The sequence below is a fragment of the Coregonus clupeaformis genome, chromosome 11 (assembly GCF_020615455.1).
Source record: "Coregonus clupeaformis isolate EN_2021a chromosome 11, ASM2061545v1, whole genome shotgun sequence".
Lineage (NCBI taxonomy): Eukaryota > Metazoa > Chordata > Actinopteri > Salmoniformes > Salmonidae > Coregonus > Coregonus clupeaformis.
Window position 1 is genome coordinate 52,297,071 of NC_059202.1, and position 15,034 is coordinate 52,312,104.

Below are 15,034 nucleotides of genomic sequence, written 5' to 3' on the forward strand. Positions count from 1 at the left end.
GCACCAGAATGTTAGCAGCCCCAGTATGTTAGCAGCACCAGAATGCTAGCAGCACCAGTATGTTAGCAGCACTAGTATGTTAGCAGCACCAGTATGTTAGCAGCACTAGTATGTTAGCAGCACCAGTATGTTAGCAGCACTAGTATGTTGGCAGCACCAGTATGTTAGCAGCACCAGAATGCTAGCAGCACTAGTATGTTAGCAGCACTAGTATGTTAGCAGCACCAGTATGTTAGCAGCACCAGTATGTTAGCAGCACCAGTATGTTAGCAGCACCAGTATGTTAGCAGCACTAGTATGTTAGCAGCACCAGTATGTTAGCAGCACTAGTATGTTAGCAGCACCAGTATGTTAGCAGCACCAGTATGTTAGCAGCACCAGTATGTTAGCAGCACCAGTATGTTAGCAGCACTAGTATGTTAGCAGCACCAGTATGTTAGCAGCACTTGTATGTTAGCAGCACCAGTATGTTAGCAGCACTAGTATGTTGGCAGCACCAGTATGTTAGCAGCACCAGAATGCTAGCAGCACTAGTATGTTAGCAGCACCAGTATGTTAGCAGCACCAGTATGTTAGCAGCACCAGTATGTTAGCAGCACCAGTATGTTAGCAGCACTAGTATGTTAGCAGCACCAGTATGTTAGCAGCACCAGTATGTTAGCAGCACCAGTATGTTAGCAGCACTAGTATGTTAGCAGCACCAGTATGTTAGCAGCACCAGTATGTTAGCAGCACTAGTATGTTAGCAGCACCAGTATGTTAGCAGCACTAGTATGTTAGCAGCACCAGTATGTTAGCAGCACCAGTATGTTAGCAGCACTAGTATGTTAGCAGCACTAGTATGTTAGCAGCACCAGTATGTTAGCAGCACTAGTATGTTAGCAGCACCAGTATGTTAGCAGCACCAGTATGTTAGCAGCACTAGTATGTTAGCAGCACCAGTATGTTAGCAGCACCAGTATGTTAGCAGCACCAGTATGTTAGCAGCACTAGTATGTTAGCAGCACCAGTATGTTAGCAGCACCAGTATGTTAGCAGCACCAGTATGTTAGCAGCACCAGTATGCTAGCAGCACTAGTATGTTAGCAGCACTAGTATGTTAGCAGCACCAGTATGTTAGCAGCACTAGTATGTTGGCAGCACCAGTATGTTAGCAGCACCAGAATGCTAGCAGCACTAGTATGTTAGCAGCACTAGTATGTTAGCAGCACCAGTATGTTAGCAGCACCAGTATGTTAGCAGCACTAGTATGTTGGCAGCACCAGTATGTTAGCAGCACCAGAATGCTAGCAGCACTAGTATGTTAGCAGCACCAGTATGTTAGCAGCACCAGTATGTTAGCAGCACCAGTATGTTAGCAGCACCAGTATGTTAGCAGCAGCTGTTCAGCTAACACTGAGTGAATCAGTTAGTCTCTCACTGTGTTCTCCTATCTCTCACTGTATTCTCCTGTCTCTCACTGTGTTTTCATGTCTCTCACTGTGTTCTCCTGTCTCTCACTGTGTTCTCCTATCTCTCACTGTGTTCTCCTGTCTCTCACTGTGTTCTCCTATCTCTCACTGTGTTCTCCTGTCTCTCACTGTGTTCTCCTGTCTCTCACTGTGTTCTCCTATCTCTCACTGTGTTCTCCTGTCTCTCACTGTGTTCTCCTATCTCTCACTGTGTTCTCCTGTCTCTCACGGTGTTCTCCTATATCTCACTGTGTTCTCCTGTCTCTCACAGTGTTCTCCTATATCTCACTGTGTTCTCCTATCTCTCACTGTGTTCTCCTGTCTCTCACAGTGTTCTCCTGTCTCTCACAGTGTTCTCCTGTCTCTCACTGTGTTCTCCTGTCTCTCACTGTGTTCTCCTGTCTCTCACTGTGTTCTCCTATCTCTCACTGTGTTCTCCTATCTCTCACTGTGTTCTCCTGTCTCTCACTGTGTTCTCCTGTCTCTCACAGTGTTCTCCTATATCTCACTGTGTTCTCCTGTCTCTCACTGTGTTCTCCTATCTCTCACTGTGTTCTCCTGTCTCTCACTGTGTTCTCCTGTCTCTCACTGTGTTCTCCTATATCTCACTGTGTTCTCCTGTCTCTCACTGTGTTCTCCTATCTCTCACTGTGTTCTCCTATATCTCACTGTGTTCTCCTGTCTCTCACTGTGTTCTCCTGTCTCTCATGGTGTTCTCCTATATCTCACTGTGTTCTCCTGTCTCTCACGGTGTTCTCCTTTATCTGTCTCTCTGTCTCTCTGTCTCCTTCTCTCCCAGCGTACAAAGGGCCAGCGCTTGGCACTGACGTTGCTGGTTTGAAATGTGTGTTTCTATATCTCTCTATTATGTCTTAGTTTGGCTTTTTACTGTTTCTCTCTCTCTCTACTGTTCATATCTCTCTCCTCTCTCTCTCTCTCCTCTCTCTCTCTCTCTCCCTCTCTCTCTCTCTCTCTCTCTCTCTCTCTCTCTCTCTCTCTCTCTCTCTCTCTCTATTGTTTCCATCTCTCTACTGTTTCTTGGTTTGGCTTTATGCTGTTTCTTTGGCTGTCCTCCGTACACTTCGCTCTGTGCAGCTTAGCGTCGACAGCTAGTTCTTATAGCTGTACTCTCTGCAGCACCAGATTAATGACTAATCAGTGAGATAATCAAAGATTTTTGATATTGCCCAGGAAAATATGGATCATCATCATTCATGTACACATGTGTGTACCAAATCAACGTCTGGGCTTGTATAGTAGATGCTGTATCCTACAGACTACCGAGTGCAATAGAAGAAGAATGCAAAGATGCATTCAGATAATTAACTGTACATTTGAGTAGATTGACTCCCAGATGGATACAGACTAGGGCCTTAAAGCAACACCAGTAGGCTATGTTCATCTTACACCGAGTGACTGAGAGAATCTCTCACAGTGTTGTTCTCCTGTCTCTCTCCTCCTTTCTTTCTGTTTTCTCTCCCAGCGTACAAGGGGCTTCCCGGCACGGACGTTGCTGGTTTGAAATGTGTGTCAATGTTTCTTAGATCGTCTCTCTGCTCTTTGTTTTGGCCGTCCTCCGTACGCTTCGCTCCGCGCACCTTAGCACCGCCAGGACATGTGTTAATAACTGTACTCTCTGCAGCACCAGAGTAATGACTAATCAGTGAGATAATCAAAGGTTATCAAAATGCCAAGGAAAAATATTGATCACGATCAATCATATGCACGTGGATGTATCAGACCAACAAGTAAATGGTTGCTTTAGGCAGACTTGCTATAGATGTCAGCCTGGTTTTTAATAGGCTATCTGCTAGAAAATACCTAATAGCTATTATATGCATTTCTGGGCTTGTATAGTAGATGCTGTATCCTCTGGGGCTGTAGAGATGCTCTTGTGGACTGGTCTCAAATAGCTTTAGCGCTGGTGTCCAGAGTTCAGGAAGGCGACCCAACAGCACTATGTTTTGTTTTCAGGCCTCACTTAGCCAGCTGTCACACAGCAAATATAGCCTTCAGACTACAGTAGAAGGAGAATGCTCTGATGCGTGCAGGTAGCTTAGTGGTTAAGAGCGTTGTGCCAGTAACCGAAAGGTCGCTGGTTCTAATCCCCGAGCCGACTAGGTGAAAAATCTGTCGATGTGCCCTTGTGCAAGGCACTTAACCCTAATTGCTCCTGTAAGTCGCTCTGGATAAGAGCGTCTGCTAAATGATTAACTGTATTTTTTTTAGTAGAATACTGTTCCCAGATGGATGTCTGAGTGACAAACTAGGGCCCCTAAAGCACTGAGCAGCTGTATCATACTGTTACTGTATGCTTAGCTCACTAGTACACAGCATGCTCCCATTCCCCTGACTGGTTGGCAGACAGGCCTGTCTGTGCTGGAGCGCCATAGATTATATGTGTGGCACTGAGTTGTAGTTATCGCCCCCTACTGGCTGTTCACTGTGCTGTAGCTATCGCCCCCTACTGGCTGTTCACTGTGCTGTAGCTATCGCCCCCTACTGGCTGTTCACTGAGCTGTAGCTATCGCCCCCTACTGGCTGTTCACTGTGCTGTAGCTATCGCCCCCTACTGGCTGTTCACTGAGCTGTAGCTATCGCCCCCTACTGGCTGTTCACTGAGCTGTAGCTATCGCCCCCTACTGGCTGTTCACTGAGCTGTAGTTATCGCCCCCTACTGGCTGCTCTTAGAACCTCAGGCTATGGGAGGAACTATATCAGACTGGGGATATCATAACCTTAGCAGGACCGAGTTTGGGAAACCCCGACCTAAGGAAATGTTTGAGGGGCTCTATGCAGCACCCTTAAACAATCCCCATAGGTAAGGGGCAATGATTCCTTAAGGGAAACACTTAATACGTTTTTTATGCAACCGCGCCCAGCTGTCCATTATATCACCGGAAATGGGTGTTTTGCCTACTGTGTTTCATACCAGTATTACCAAACAGATGGCCACCAACACTAGGGTGCTGGAAGTGTCATATGTGTATCATCTTGACTGGCAGTGGCACCAGAAAGGATCCAGACTGGTAGTTTTCTGCCATTCAGTGTCCTACTATAGCAACCTACCTACCTACCTGCCTGCAGTGCTGAGACTCATCGTTCCCCTAAAAGGTTACAGATACCTTTTCGCTGTATTGTGCACTGTGATAAATTCATAGACTGTGAAAAGTGTGGAAGAGTTTTCGAAACAAATTCTGAAACAAAATCACCTATATTTTGGTGTGATGAATCTATTAGTAAAATCCTGATTGACAAGTAATTTTCCTCATCTTATACAGTCCATGGTTACGTCCCAAATGGCACCCTAATCCCTACTTAGTGCCCCATAGGGCCCTGGTCAAAAGTAGTGCACTACATAGGGGATAGGGTGCCATTTGGGACGCCCCGTGTTCTAAATGGTTATCGGTGAGACCTTCCTTCCGTTCTGAAGTGTAGTACTGTGGATAGAGATCTGTAAGGAAACCACAGCCCCCTCTGTGCAGTAAATGGTCTTCATGTGGGCTCTTCCCATGATTTAACAAAGAATCTCAACCTCACGTTCAGCCCTTGTTCTATTTGGTTATCAGTTGCAGACCTCCGATTCCGCTCTGAAGTGGAAATGTATTTGCTGTTCCAGTAATGGGTTTGGTAATGGTGTTTTTTTTACAGTAGCTGCTGGTGAAGCAGTCAGTGAACCTCACTAGCTTTTAGACGTCATCTGATATCCCCAGTAGTCGCTGCCAGTGCACCCCAGCACTCCCGCGTAGACGGTCCTTCTACGGTTCTTCCCATTGTGTTTCAGAATTGTACATCAGATTTCATTGACGGAGAGTAGTGATGCAACAAAGGGATGCAGGGATGTAGCTCAGTTGATAGAGCGTGGCGTTTGCAACGCCAGGGTTGTGGGTTCGATTCCCACAGGGGGTATGAAAAAAAAGAAGAAAATAATGTATGCACTAACTAACTGTAAGTCGCTCTGGATAAGAGCGTCTGCTAAATGACTAAAATGTAAATGTAAAGGACACCACTGCCCTGTCAGTAAAGTAAATGGTGTTTTGTGTGTGCTCTTCCCATGGTATTCCATCATTTGATTTATACAACGGGGTAGTTTAGATCCTGGATGCAGATTTGTTAATCCACAGGCAATGCCTGTTTGATACATATCATATTTCCTTGAAGGGTAGTTTGACAGAGACCTAGACCATATGGACTGAATAGTGCTTTTTGCTAACATGTGCTCACTATGCCAACTAACAATCACATTTCCTTTGGACTGTTTGATATTGGTCTGTGGATTGAATAGAGTCTATTGCTAACAAAGCATGTAGTATGATGCGATAGGGAACTAACCTCAGCACCTTCAGGAAGGGGCGTCCGTGTTGAATTGAGGATGATTCTGAATGGCCTTACTGACTGATAACGCTTTGCTTGAAGCTTGACGGCATATTTTGGGATTTGGCTTGACGTTAGGTCTTTTTCTTTCATGGCTAGCCCCTCCAGTCGCTTTGTATGACCATACTGCCATATCTTTTATGTTCTTCTTTTTTTTGTATGGCTTTCTGCATACAGGGCTGCTCCTGTCTTCTCTTCCTTGTGTCTTTCTTACTCGCAGTTAAAGTTTTGCTTTGTGTTTCAGATTCGCTTCATGTCTTCTTCTTCTTCTTCTTCTTCTCTATTTTTCCTTCTCCTCTCGTCCTTTTCTGTCCGCTTCTCTCCGCTACTCTCCGTCTCTCTTACCTCCCTGTTCCTGCGCTATCCCCACTTCCTGTCCACCCCCCGTTTCCTCTGCCCCGCACCCTCCCCTGACAGACCTATCCGATTTCAAGAACAATAACAATAATCGCCAAGCTGTCAATCAAAAGGATGATCTCTCCACAGTGACCAATGCCATGACGGGGATGAGCCCCTCCCCCTCTCTGTCCGCCCTGTCCAGTCGAGCCGGATCAATCGCCAGCCTCCACGACCGCATCATGTTCAGCCCCGGCAGTGAGGAGGCCATCGAGAGACTCAAGGTGAACTGATCACCTGATTGATTTATTTATTTATTCAGTGATTCATTACAGTCATACATAATTCCCCCTGTCCCACATATTGAACATAGACACGGGGGGGCACACCTTTTTGTCACACCCTCCGATATGAATATTTTTGAGATTTCATCAGGAAACAGAGAAGATCATTGCTGAGCTCAATGAGACCTGGGAGGAGAAACTTCGCAGAACAGAAGCCATCAGAATGGAAAGGTGAGTTACTACCACTTCCACATCTCTATTTACAGTATAGATCTGCCTGCAGATAGTAAGGAAAGGCCCATACAGTATCCGGCTCCAAGGACCATGAAGAATAGGAGACCGTTGCATGGTTGGGGTCAATTCAAATTGAATTGAGTTAATTCTGGAAGTTAAATTAAATAATAAAAAAGGGCTTTTATTTTTAATAACTTTTCATTTGTCCAAAAAGGAGAAACTATTTATTTCAAAAGTTTTTCATTTTTACATTTTAAATTGAAATCACTTCCTGAATTGACTGACTTCAATTTGAATTGACCCCCAACCCTGGGCCATTGTACAACTGTCCCTTCTCTTCCACAGAGAGGCCCTGCTGGCGGAGATGGGCGTGGCCATGAGGGAAGACGGAGGAACCGTGGGCGTGTTCTCCCCCAAGAAGGTAAGACAGCAACACATTAACAAACATCCTTTAACAGGTCAGCTAATCAGGTCAGTTTAGGTTTAGGTTTAGGTTAGGGTTAGGTTTGGGTTAGGGTTAGTGTTAGGTTTGGTTAGGGTTAGGTTAGGGGTTAGGGGTTAGTGTTAGGTTTAGGTTAGGGGTTAGTGTTAGGTTCGGTTAGGGTTAGGTTAGGGGTTAGTGTTAGGTTCGGTTAGGGGTTAGTGTTAGGTTTAGGTTAGGTTAGGTTAGGTTAGGTTAGGTTAGGGATTAGTGTTAGGTTCGGTTAGGGTTAGGTTAGGTTTAGGTTCGGTTAGGGTTAGGGTTAGGTTAGGTTTAGGTTAGGGGTTAGTGTTAGGTTCGGTTAGGGTTAGGTTAGGTTTACGTTAAGGGTTAGTGTTAGGTTCAGTTAGGGTTAGGTTAGGGTTAGGTTAGGGTTAGGTTAGGGGTTAGTGTTAGGTTCGGTTAGGGTTAGGTTAGGGTTAGGTTAGGGTTAGGTTCGGTTAGGGTTAGGTTAGGTTTAGGTTAGGGGTTAGTGTTAGGTTCGGTTAGGGTTAGGTTAGGGTTAGGTTCGGTTAGGGTTAGGTTAGGTTTAGGTTAGGGGTTAGTGTTAGGTTCGGTTAGGGTTAGGTTAGGGTTAGGTTAGGGTTCGGTTAGGGTTAGGTTAGGGTTAGGTTAGGGTTAGGTTAGTGATACTTTGCACTAGAGTGAAGTCAACATTTGGTATGTTCCTGAATGAGCCTTCAATGGAAAAGACAGGAAGTTCTCCCTCTAGGATTTATTCAACTCCGGATGTCCTCTATATTTTCAGTGGTTGAGCAAGTTAAATAGATATATACGTTTTATTTGATGCATTCATGTTGATTTACTTCCAAGCCCTCGTCATCAGAGCAGAGCAGAAAGCCTGAGGCTGTGTTCATAGACACAGTAGGGCTGTTCTCACCCAATGAGGTTGGTCCTTCTGGAGTGTCCATATTCCCATACTGAGTGGTCTGCTCTGTCTGCAGTGTACTCTACTCCTCTCTGAGTGCTTCACTAGACCGTGACCTTCACAGATCTTTCTGTTTCAACTCTCTTGTTTCTCATTCTGTTTGATTAAAGAGAGCATGCATCGACACAGGGTGTTTTGTCAGCCCGTATTGAAATGTCGGAAATGTGAACACTTTATACCTATCCAGAACTTTTCAGATCTGCAAACATTGAAGGGCCAAGAGAATTGGGATGGGGAGTGCTTTGGGACACAGCTGTGTGCCACTGATTTCCTGCCTTTCCCCGGTATGCCCTCCATCTCCCATTTCAGCATGTAGCTCTAATTGGAACCTGACTGTTATGTACAGCTTTATAGCAGGGGAGGAGATCAACCAACTTTTTCCATTTTCATTAAGTCTCCTTCTCTTAAAAAAGGACTTCGATTAATTTAGTCTTCTCCCTTAAACTACTTCATTATTCAGAGCAAACGAAGCCGTCAGTGGTCAACTCTGCTTCAAGCTTCAACCAGCAGAGTGACGTAAAACACAGAGAAGCAAAACCATTCAGTTTATGAAAGATTTATATACGTTTGTGTTAGCTAGTTCGCCAACTGTTGTTTGATGGGTATAAACGACTCGCAAAGAGATGCTATTAATCCCTAGGGTGTCTGACTATTTGTATTTCTTTAAACTCCTCATCTCCCACCTAAAGAGGGAGTCTCTGGTTGTCCACAATGGAACCCTGATCCCTACATAACGCACTATATGGGGCAATAAGGTTCAATTTGGGACGCATCCTCTGTGCTTCTCTACAGTGCCTTGCGAAAGTATTCACCCCCCACTTGGCATTTTTCCTTTTTTGTTGCCTTACAACCTGGAATTAAAATAGTTTTTTTGGGGGGGTTTGTATCATTTGATTTACACAACATGCCTACCACTTTGAAGATGCAAAAACATTTTTTGGGGTGAAACAAACAAGAAATAAGACCAAAAAAAAACAGAACTTGAGCGTGCATAACTATTCACCCCCCCAAAGTCAATACTTTGTAGAGCCACCTTTTGAAGCAATTACAGCTGCAAGTCTCTTGGGCTATGTCTCTATAAGCTTGGCATATCTAGCCACTGGGATTTTTGCCCATTCTTCAAGGCAAAACTGCTCCAGCTCCTTCAAGTTGGATGGGTTCCGCTGGTGTACAGCAATCTTTAAGTCATACCACATATTCTCAATTGGATTGAGGTCTGGGCTTTGACTAGGCCATTCCAAGACATTTAAATGTTTCCCCTTAAACCACTCTAGTGTTGTTTTAGCAGTATGCTTAGGGTCATTGTCCTGCTGGAAAGTGAACCTCCGTCCCAGTCTCAAATCTCTGGAAGACTGAAACAGGTTTCCCTCAAGAATTTCCCTGTATTTAGCACCATCCATCATTCCTTCAATTCTGACCAGTTTCCCAGTCCCTGCCGATGAATAACATCCCCACAGCATGATGCTGCCACCACCATCTCGGGGTGATTAGAGGTGTTGGGTTTGCGCCAGACATAGCGTTTTCCTTGATGGCCAAAAAGCTCAATTTTAGTCTCATCTGACCAGAGTACCTTCTTCCATATGTTTGGGGAGTCTCCCAGATGCCTTTTGGCAAACACCAAACGTGTTTGCTTATTTTTTCTTTAAGCAATAGCTTTTTTCTGGCCACTCTTCCGTAAAGCCCAGCTCTGTGGAGTGTACGGCTTAAAGTGGTCCTATGGACAGATACTCCAATATCCGCTGTGGTGCTTTGCAGCTCCTTCAGGGTTATCTTTTGTCTCTTTGTTGCCTCTTTGATTAATGCCTTCCTTGCCTGGTCCGTGAGTTTTGGTGGGCGTCCCTCTCTTGGCAGTTTGTTGTGGTGCCATATTCTTTCAATTTTTTTATAATGGATTTAATGGTGCTCCGTGGGATGTTCAAAGTTTCGGATATTTTTTTATAACCCAACCCTGATCTGTACTTCTCCACAACTTTGTCCCTGACCTGTTTGGAGAGTGGGGAGAACAAGTATTTGATACACTGACGATTTTGCAGGTTTTCCTACTTACAAAGCATGTAGAGGTCTGTACTTTTTATCATAGGTACACTTCAACTGTGAGAGACGGAATCTAAAACAAAAATCCAGAAAATCACATTGTATGATTTTTAAGTAATTAATTTACATTTAATTGCATGACATAAGTATTTGATCACCTACCAACCATTAAGAATTCCAGCTCTCACAGACCTGTTAGTTTTTCTTTAAGAAGCCCTCCTGTTCTCCACTCATTACCTGTATTAACTGCACCTGTTTGAACTCGTTACCTGTATAAAAGACACCTGTCCACACACTCAATCAAACAGACTCCAACCCCTCCACAATGGCCAAGACCAGAGAGCTGTGTATGGACATCAGGGATAAAATTGTAGACCTGCACAAGGCTGGGATGGGCTACAGGACAATAGGCAAGCAGCTTGGTGAGAAGGCAACAACTGTTGCCGCAATTTTTAGAAAATGGAAGAAGTTCAAGATGACGGTCAATCACCCTCGGTCTGGGGCTCCATGCAAGTTCTCACCTCGTGGGGCATCAATGATCATGAGGAAGGTGAGGGATCAGCCCAGAACTACACAGCAGGACCTGGTCAATGACCTGAAGAGAGCTGGGACCACAGTCTCAAAGAAAACCATTAGTAACACACTACGCCGTCATGGATTAAAATCCTGCAGCGCACGCAAGGTCCCCCTGCTCAAGCCAGCGCATGTCTAGGCCCGTCTGAAGTTTGCCAATGACCATCTGGATGATCCAGAGGAGGAATGGGAGAAGGTCATGTGGTCTGAACCCAATAGAAAATCTTTGGAGGGAGCTGAAAGTCCGTATTGCCCAGCGACAACCCCGAAACCTGAAGGATCTGGAGAAGGTCTGTATGGAGGAGTGGGCCAAAATCCCTGCTGCAGTGTGTGCAAACCTGGTCAAGACCTACAGGAAACGTATGATCTCTGTAATTGCAAACAAAGGTTTCTGTACCAAATATTAAGTTCTGCTTTTCTGATGTATCAAATACTTATGTCATGCAATAAAATGCAAATTAATTACTTAAAAATAATACAATGTGATTTTCTGGATTTTTGTTTTAGATTCCATCTCTCACAGTTGAAGTGTACCTATGATAAAAATTACAGACCTCTACATGCTTTGTAAGTAGGAAAACCCGCAAAATCGGCAGTGTATCAAATACTTGTTCTCCCCACTGTATATACTGAGATCATGTGACAGATCATGTGACACTTAGATTGCACACAGGTGGACTTTATTTAACTAATTATGTGACTTCTGAAGGTAATTGGTTGCACCAGATCTTATTTAGGGGCTTCATAGCAAAGGGGGTGAATACATATGCACGCACCACTTTTCTGTTATTTCTTTTTTTGCTTTTTTGCTTTTTCATTTCACTTCACCAATTTGGACTATTTTGTGTATGTAAATAAAAATCCATTTAAATTACAGGTTGTAATGCAACAAAATAGGAAAAACGGCAAGGGGGATGAATACTTTTGCAAGGAACTGTATACATAACCTTGCAGAGAGAGCCTGTCCAACTGACAATCTCTTTGAAAAAAATATAAACTATTGGAACAAAGATTTTAAAATAACTGATGTTGGCACAAGGTGGAGGGAAATCTGGAGCGTAACAAAATTACAGGTAACGAAAATGTGCACAATTCTACAGCACAACGGCAGAGTCATGTCTCAAGTATAAAACGAACTGTAACTCAATAATCCATGCTTTCTTGGAACGCTATAATGTCCAAAAGTTATGGGCGGAGTTAGAAAGCTGGCTATCAGAAGTATTACAATGTAAATGTACTTTTAATTAATCTTTCTGAATATTTCAAGACATGTCATATGGGGGTGCATTGAGATACCCAAACGTATACTTAAAAAACGTGGAAATCAATTCGCCATCATTAACACAATGGAATTTCATTGATTATTGAAATATTGAAATAGCACGGGCGACAGAGAAAAACAAATGGAATACAATTTAAGGACAAACAATAATGCAGACACTAGGGATGGGTGTGTGTGAGCGCGCGGGTCGGGGCAGAGGAGATGCAGTCATTGTTTGTTTGTTTGCGCCTGTAAGTTATTGTTCAGATGTAGAAGTTTGTATATATGGAGTAAAAATAAACAATAAAATCAAAACGTGAAATTAGGTTTAACAAATAATATGACCACGTTTGATACATTAGATGAGACAACAGGTAAATGAAGTCCTATGTGAACCCATAATAACCCTCCCTTCTGTAGACTCCTCACCTGGTGAACCTCAACGAGGACCCCCTGATGTCAGAGTGCCTGCTGTACTACATCAAAGACGGCATCACCAAGTAAGAGAGATTTTGTGGTCCTCTGTAGCTCAGCTGGTAGAGCACGGCGCTTGTAACGCCAAGGTAGTGGGTTCGATCCCCGGGACCACCCATACACAAAAAATGTATGCGCACATGACTGTAAGTCGCTTTGGATAAAAGTGTCTGCTAAATGGCATATTATATTATGTTTGTTTTTTTGTCGTTTTAGCAGACGCTCTTATCCAGAGCGACTTACAGAAGCAATTAGGGTTAAGCGCCTTGCTCAAGGGCACATCGACAGATTTTTCACCTAGTCGGCTCGGGGATTAGAACCAGCGACCTTGTTATAAGAATGTATGAGGCTTAACAATGGCTTATATGCTATGTTATGTATCTTTATGTAGAATATCACAAATTCGTACAATACCCTGACATTAGCTCCTTTCTTTCCCAGGGTTGGTCGTGTGGACGCCAGCAGCAGACAGGACATTGTCCTCAGTGGTCACTTCATCAAGGATGAACACTGTACCTTCACCTCCACAACGGGACCCATGGGAGAAGGTGAGATATTGGATCCTTCTGGGCATGCTTTGGTTTAGTGATCTGGTTGAGAGGCTGGGAGTGTTTTTAATCGTTCATGTCGATACTGTCCCCGCGGCACAATTCTCTATTCTTTTCCTTAAAGAGCACCATCTTACTTGGATTGAAAAGCAAGCATAGGATTGGTGTAGGAGACCATGCACAAACGCACACTTCAGGGAAAAGGGTGGATAATTAAGATATAATAATAATAAAATGCCATTTAGCAGACGCTTTTATCCAAAGCGCCTTACAGTCTTGTGCGCATACATTTTTACGTATGGGTGGTCCCGGGGATCGAACCCACTACCCTGGCGTTACAAGCGCCGTGCTCTACCAGCTGAGCTACAGAGGACCACGGGCAGTGTCTCTGACGGAGTACATCCCTCCCTCTGTCTGTCTCCCTTCTCCCCCAGTAGCAGTCACCCTGGAGCCCTGTGAGGGAGCTGAGACCTACGTCAACGGGAAGAGGGTCACAGAGGCTACAGTCCTCAAATCAGGTGGGTCAACGATCTCTCACTCTCTCACTCTCTTTCTCTCTCACTCCCTCTCTATCACGCCTCTCTCTCACTCTCTCTTTCCCTCTCTCTTTCCCTCGCTCTCTCTCTCTCTCTCTCTCTCTCACTCTCTTTCTCTCACTCTCTTTCTCTCTCTCTCTCTCTCTCTCTCTCTCTCTCTCTCTCTCTCTCTCTCTCTCTCTCTCTCTCTCTCTCTCTCTCTCTCTCTCTCTCTCTCTCTCTCTCTCTCTCTCTCTCTCTCTCTCTCTCTCTCTCTCTCTCTCTCTCTCTCTCTCTCACTCCCTCTCTCACTCTCTCTTTCTCTCTCTCTTTCCCTCTCTCTCTCACTCCCCCATCTCTCTCACTTTCTCTCTCACTCTCTCTCTCACTCTCTCTCACTCCCTCTCTCACTCTATCTTGCTCTCTCTCTTTCCCTCTCTCTCTCACTCTCTCTCACTTTCTCTCTCACTCCCTCTCTCTCTCTCTCTTTCACTCCCTCTCTCTCTCTCTCTCTCTCTCTCTCTCTCTCTCTCTCTCTCTCTCTCTCTCACTCTCTCTCTCACTCTCTCCCCCCTCTCTCTCTCTCTCTCTCTCTCTCTCTCTCTCTCTCTCTCTCTCTCTCCTTCTCTCACTCTCTCTCTCACTCCCTCTCTCTCTCTCTTTTCCTCTCTCTCTCTCTCTCTCTCTCTCTCTCTTTTCTCTCTCTTTTCCTGAGATCTCCTCTAGACTTTCCCACTGAATTTCTCCTGCTTCTCTTTTGTTCTTGTAACATTCTTCACTTCTATCCAGACATTTGTACCTGTCACTGAATGCTTTTTAAAATGTCTCTCTCTCTGCTTTTTGGATCAACCCTTCCTCCAGGGAACCGCATTATCCTGGGTAAGAGCCATGTGTTCCGGTTCAACCACCCAGAGCAGGCGCGCCAGGAGCGGGAGAGGACACCCTGCGTTGACACCCCCGTGGAGCCGGTGGATTGGGCCTTCGCACAGAGAGAACTGCTGGACAAACAGGGCATCGACATGAAGCAGGAGATGGACCAGAGGTGAGAGAGGAGAAGGGCAGGAAAGAGGCTAGTCATTACTGTAAGACAGAGGAGAGGGTTCAGAGGTGAGTGAGGGTGAGTTGAGATCTGTGGTTGTGAGTGAGGAAGGGTTGAGATGACATCTGTGGTTGTGAGTGGGTGAGTGTTGAGATGACATATGTGGTTGTGAGTGAGTTGAGATGACATTCTGTGGTTGTGAGTGAAGGAGAATTGAGATGACATCTGTGGTTGTGAGTGAAGGAGGGTTGAGATGACATCTGTGGTTGTGTCTGTCTACAGGCTTCAGGAGCTGGAAGATCAGTATCGCAAAGAGAGAGAAGAGACACACAACCTCCTGGAGCAGCAGAGGCTGGTGAGACCTATTAACAAACGGACAAAGGCCAGAAATGGACAAGATCATCAAAAATATTCACATTTTGTTTAACATTGAGTCTGAGTCTGAATTACGTTGAGTCTGAATCTTTTATAGTAAAGCTTGATCATGTGACCATTTCCACAG

At 44.7% G+C, this 15,034-nt stretch overlaps 1 protein-coding gene across 1 annotated transcript in view; it reads left to right on the forward strand.

Annotated features, from left to right (window-relative positions):
• Positions 1-15,034, forward strand: part of LOC121556646 (kinesin-like protein KIF1A) — a 150,303-nt gene that overhangs the window by 56,040 nt on the left and 79,229 nt on the right. Inside the window, 8 exon segments of the mRNA XM_045223583.1 lie at positions 6,312-6,445; positions 6,597-6,676; positions 7,025-7,100; positions 12,377-12,456; positions 12,872-12,978; positions 13,416-13,496; positions 14,355-14,535; positions 14,815-14,887. Coding sequence (XP_045079518.1) covers positions 6,312-6,445; positions 6,597-6,676; positions 7,025-7,100; positions 12,377-12,456; positions 12,872-12,978; positions 13,416-13,496; positions 14,355-14,535; positions 14,815-14,887 — 812 coding nt within the window.